Genomic DNA, 6,000 nt, shown 5'->3' on the forward strand with positions numbered 1-6,000 from the left:
AACTTGGCTTCCACGACACCACTATACACTGGGTATATATGTGTCTGTTTCTTTTTTGAAGATTTATTTATGTATTTTATGTATATGAGTGCTCTATATGCATATATGCCTGCATGGCAGAAGAGGCATCAGATCTCAATATAGATGATTGTAAGCTACCATGTGGTTGGTGAGAATTGAACTCAGGACCTCTGAAGAGCAGCCAGTGCTTTTAGCCACTGAGCTCTCTCTCCAGCCCCTCTGTCTCTTAATCTACCTATTTATTCTGACATTTTTTTTCCTAAGACATGTCACACCCACACACATCCATCCTCACTCATACCAGGTAGACCTGGAAACAATGGCAATCTTCTTCCTTAGAGCCCCAAGTGCTGGGATCATGATGTGTGTGTGTGACCAAAGTGTGACCTCTATTCTCTATGTATATGCTTTATATTCCTAATTTCATACATTCTTCCAACTGAAAATGTCTACAGCCCAATGACTGTAAATTTTAACCTCTTCTATTCTCTATGTATAAGCTCTATATCGATAATTTAATTCTCCTAATCAAAAATAATGTCTACAACCCAATGACTATAAATTTTAATTCTCTAGTCCAACCTTCTCTTAGAAACATAATTTTTATGTGTTAAATGTTTACTCCAACATTTCTAACAGATATTTTAACCTAGACATATTGAAATCATAATTTGTGATACTCCCCCCTTACAAAATCAACTCTGGTAAATCTCTTGTATTTTTGTTTTGTGGTGCTGAGGATGAAACCCAGGATCTCATGACACTAGGTATGCACAACATCCTGGACCATTTCTTTGATAACTTTTCAACTTGTCTTTGGTATCAACTTCAACACTCCATAATTTATACTAAAAATTCTGTAATTTTGTTCAATTCTTCTTTTTACTTCAGTTTATACCTAATGTTATTAACAAATGCTCTTGACTAAAGGTCAAAAATATGTCCAGAAGTTGATGGCTATTCAGAACTCCCATGGCTGTCATTTTAGTCTGAGGTATCATCATCTCTTACCCCATTTATGCAATAGCTTCTAACTTCCTGCTCCTACCCTTGTTTCCACCTAGTCTACACTCTACACATCAGCCATAGTCTTTTTGAAAATCTAACAAGACAGCTTCATTCCTCTGCTTCAAAACCTTTAGATGGTAACTCACCCATTTCACTGCAGATAAAAGTAGTAGTAGTAGTAGTAGTAGTAGTAGCAGCAGCAGCAGCAACCCTCACAGTTTACAAAATCCTTCATGCTGTGTCCTATCCTTCCGCACCATCTAGGACTTCCGACCCACTCTGGCTCATTGCCAGAGTTCCCTGCTAATCCTGGAATGTGTGGACAGAACGCTCTAATCACAGGGTCTTTGCAAGGACCATTTCCTCTGTTTGCAAAAGTTTTCTTCCTCATAAAACTCTGCACATAATCCCATTCGCATGCATCAATATAATGCTCATCAAGTCAAATCCCTGAACCAGGTATGGTGAGGATCACTACCATCTTTATACAAGCAAAGTGCAGGCAAGTTATGGTTTCAGGTTGCTGTGAGCCATACAGGGATACCCAGTTTTGTTCAACAACAAAGTCAAGCTACCTAGGACAATAGTTTATTTTCCCTTTTCCCAATTCTTCTTATCCTATTAATGGAAATAGCCATACTAGCTAGCATATTACATATTTACCACCTACCTTCTCAATTCCTTAATCCATCAGAATGTAAGAAATCTAATGGCCTGTCTATTTTGTCCACTAAAATTTTCTAATGTATAAAATAGGACCTTGAACAGGTTGGCAATGAATAATTACCAAATTAATACACTTATAACAGACCCTTGAGAGTCCACTATGAGAATCTTTTGACAGCAGAAACGAGCTTGTGAGAATTTCATAGAATTCTTTGTCAAAATAAACCATTACTAGCAGCACTCTGGATAATGATTTATTAGTAACCCAAAATCTACACTCATTCAAAAATACACCCAATGAATCCAAGCAGTTAATATTCCCTTCAACAATGTTGCTATTCCAGTAAAACGAGATAAAAGTCCTCAACGCAGCACACATGACCAAGTACAACTTTTCCAGCAGTTCAGAAAAACTTCCTCTACTTAAAAAGACTCAATTTCAAACTAAGTAATTTGGTACCCGAAGAGAAACAGTGTTTTCCCTCATTACCTAAATAATGTTCGTAAATAAAACTTAGAATGCACATTACAATGATAATCATCACTACAGAAAAGCTGCTTCATGAATTATGTGGGGAAAAGTAGCCCCTGGAAAGGGCGATAGGCAGGTGCCTTGTTCCTAGGCAAAGATCAAGGTTTTAATAAGCATGCGGGACTCATCATAGCTTCAGTAATGGCTATAACAATGTCATGTCCCAGAGTGTTAAGCCAAAGTTTGAGACTTTCTATGCAAAGCACTATAAATCTGAAACTCGCGTGACTAAGAATTAAGACATTTCATTTTAATTACTGCAACTTCAAGCAAGAGGACTCATTCCATTTACAGCGCTGTTGTTGTTGCTGTTGTTGTTTTTCTGGGTATAATACACATAGCCACTAAGATGTTAGAAACGTCTTCAAACCAAGAACATTTACCAAATAATCTTAAGCTTCCCACGGAAAGTTTGAAAAAGCACCTAGGGAACCACTCAACAGGCATCACCCGCCGCGGGACTTACTATCTGGCCGACGCAGAGTCTGATACGGACTTTGGGGACCTGTCTTTTGGGGGCAATTGTGCAGTATTTGAGAGCAAAGCACACAGTGACTGTCTGTTTACACATTACAATTCCCAGCTTGTTTTTCAGTCCACCTGAGCACACACAAACTCAGAAGCCAGTCAACAGTAACGGAGCTTTCTTAACAGAAGTACAAGGAAGTCCCCGGCAGGAAGCGGCAGGAAAGGTGCTCATCACCCCGCGCTGCCACAGCCAGGTCGGGGCCGAGCATTGCTCCCCAGTGCCCGGCCTTACCTCAGGAGTCCGCTCCGGCGGCTTCTTCCTCAGTGCCTGCCGAGCGCCGGGGTCCACGGGCGAGTTCATGTCCGCAACCACACGCTCCCTAGCCTGCGTCTAGCTGCCCATTCTCCTGACCCGGGTGTACGGCTGCCCCACCGGGAGGGAAATGAGAACTGTCGCAGGGTCCAAACTCAAGCAAACAAGTCTTCGCAACGCCCGCCCAGGGCCTCAGCCCACGCGCGACTGGCCAGAAAAACGCCTGCGCGGGGACGAGAATGGGCGAGAACGCATGCGCACAACGCGTGCCTAACGCCCTCCTGGCCGTGACGTCAAGAGTTGGGCGTGGAAGGGGCGGGGAATGAGCGGCTTGGTTTTCTTCGCGAGAGTCGGTCTTGGTCTCTGGATTGTAGTTTCCGCATACCCAGCTTCCGGTTGAGGTTCCGGAAATGCTACTAGGGCGTCACCAAAAATAGACTATGGGGTAGAGCTGTTGGGAAGGTGCTCTGGCTTAGCGCCGGAGTCCGGAAGCCACGGGGCTCTTATGGCCCCGCGGAAGCGAGGCTGCCGTTCAGCAAGCCGGGAAGCCCACGCACCGCCGCGCAAGCCATGAGTCTCGGGGCATTACTCGCGCACCCAGCCCACTGCTTCCTTGCGGCGTATTGTATGCTACTTTGAAAAGGAAAAACCACGAAATCGCTAGTGAAAGCTGCATCAAAACAAAAACAAGCAAAAATAAACAAATAAATAAAATTTAAAAACCGCGTTTTTGAAGACTAGAGATACAGTTCTGGCCTAGCATACACCAGATTGTCCTGGGACCTGACATGACGGATGATGCCTCAGCGTCTGAGTGCAGGATTTTAGGATCTTCCTTTAAAGGGTTTATAACCTAAAAGCCTCAGGTGGATTAAGGAACTCCTGATAGGAAAGTTGACAGATAACACCTGTGGGCTGTCAGAATCCTTGATGCTTCTGAGAGGATCAACATATCAACTTGGTATTTAGCACTTTGAGACTGTTGGGGAACGGACCTGCAGGTGAAATCTTATATCCCAGAAGTTTGTTGTTTTTTTTTCGTCCTCTAGAACTTGCAAGCCCTCTGTACCACCTGTGCAGCCTCCACTCCCATGGAGAAACTGATGTCACTTGTTCTGATTAAAGAACAAAACTTCTGTGGCGGTAGATCTGTCCTTTTATTTCCACTTGCCTCCATCCTGATCTAACATCCTTGACTAAAACTCTGGGCACTGAGAGTGAGTGGGTGGGGGCTGCTTTAATGAGCAGTGCTCAGAGCAAACCTCTCCATCCCTTTTGTATTGAAATTTACAATTCTAATCTCTAACAAAATAAAGACAGCTTCAGTTTCTTTACTTGTTGTTTGGTGAGAAAAGCAGCAAAAACTGAGTATCAGTTATTATTCCTGTTATGATAAAAGTAACCCTAGAAGGTTTATTTTGGCCCACAGACTGAGCTGGAAGTAATAGGAGGCTGTCAATCACTGGGCATGAGTGCTGGGAACTGAACTCAGGCCCTCTCCAAGGGTACTAATTGTTCTTTAACTACAGAGACATCTCTGCAGCCTATTGTTTAGTTTTTTAAACGTTTCTTTTGTGTGTGACATGTGGCACTGTGCTCAGGGAGACGTCTTACAGGAGAGTGTGATTTTCTCTTACCATCTGGGTCCTAGGGAATCAAACCTTGGTAACAAGTGCCTTTTCCTACCATGGCTTGGTGGCAGGGGTGACAAGTGGCTGTTCATTTTGTCCAGTCAGGTAATAGCACATTATGAATGCTCTTGCTTATCTGGCCTTTTTATTTAGTCCAGTACCATGAGACAGAAGAGTGGGTTTTTCCTAACTTCATTCAATCTAGAAGCTTCCTCACAGACATGCCCAGAGATTTATCTCCTTGGGGGATTCTAGATTCTGTCGAATTGACTATCAGGCTATTTCAACAGTAAAGGCTAACTTTCAGAATTCCAGAACCCATCACTTTGGGAAAGTTATTTTGCACTGTTCTGTCAGAGCATAGGTAGGCCACATTAGTCACACCAGTCCTTGTGAACCTCCACCTCATGGCATTTCATTTACATAATTTCTTAAATTGAGGACTGTGACCATATCTAAGTACATCATAGTATTTTCAGGAGTAACAGTCAACTATGGAGCGTAGTGTCTTATGATTAGACAATGTTTTCCAATAATGATTCACAGTACCTTTCTCTGGCAAGGTAAGAATCTCTACTAAAAATAACAAGAGCGTATAGTCTGTAACATTTCAGAGTAATGACAGTGCTGTATTTTCCGTTGGACGCTGGGGCTTACCCAAACTTGAAGTTTACAACATGCTATTAGCACATCTTTTCTGAGGTTAGGGCACAAAGGCCCCTATGGTTCAGCCACTACATATACAGATTGTGAAAAATGCTACTTGTACTGGTTAACTTTTCTGTCAACTAATAAACGCTAAGGTCTTTTGGGAAAAGAAACTCAAGAAAATGCCTCCATCAGAGTGAAGTGTAAGCAAGTCTGTGGGGAGCATTTCCTTAATAATTGAGGTGGAATACTCAGCCCACTGGGGGTGGGCAAGTGCTCCTGGATCCTTTAAGCAAGCAAGCATAGCAAGTCAGTAAGCTCCTTCAGTCTCTGCTTCAGTTCCTGCCTCCAGCTTTCTGCCCTGTGTGAGTTCCTCCCTTGACTTCCCTCAAAGAGGAAAGCCAACCTTTTCTCCCTCAGGTTGCTTCTGTTCAGTGTTCCATCGCAGCAATAGAAAGTAACTAGGACAGTGTTGCAAGTGACCTGTATCACTTTTATATAATGTATATTTTAAAAGTTTATATATAGTATATAAACTAGATCTCAAAGGTCATTCCCCCCAAAGATTAATGTCCAGTCTCATCTTAATATTTTTTAAGTTTTATTTATCTTTATGTGCATTGATAGTTTGCCTGCATGCATGTCTATTCGAGGGTGCAGATCCTCTAAAACTGGAGTAATAGACAGTTGTGAGTTGCCACATGGGTGCTGGG

General features: G+C 42.6%; 1 protein-coding gene across 4 annotated transcripts in view; it reads right to left on the reverse strand.

Annotated features, from left to right (window-relative positions):
- The window catches only part of Rapgef6 (Rap guanine nucleotide exchange factor 6), a 183,335-nt gene extending 180,087 nt beyond the window's left edge, over nucleotides 1–3,248 (reverse strand). For all 4 annotated transcript variants that reach the window (XM_052195332.1, XM_052195333.1, XM_052195331.1 and 1 more), the window contains exon 1: nucleotides 2,988–3,248. In XM_052195332.1, the coding sequence (XP_052051292.1) occupies nucleotides 2,988–3,056 (69 nt within the window). In that variant the 5' untranslated portion in view covers nucleotides 3,057–3,248. The remainder of the gene's footprint in view (nucleotides 1–2,987) is intronic.
- Between the last annotated feature and the right edge of the window lie 2,752 nt (nucleotides 3,249–6,000).

This window comes from Apodemus sylvaticus, chromosome 10, assembly GCF_947179515.1.
Source record: "Apodemus sylvaticus chromosome 10, mApoSyl1.1, whole genome shotgun sequence".
In the NCBI taxonomy this organism is placed as follows: Eukaryota; Metazoa; Chordata; class Mammalia; order Rodentia; family Muridae; genus Apodemus; species Apodemus sylvaticus.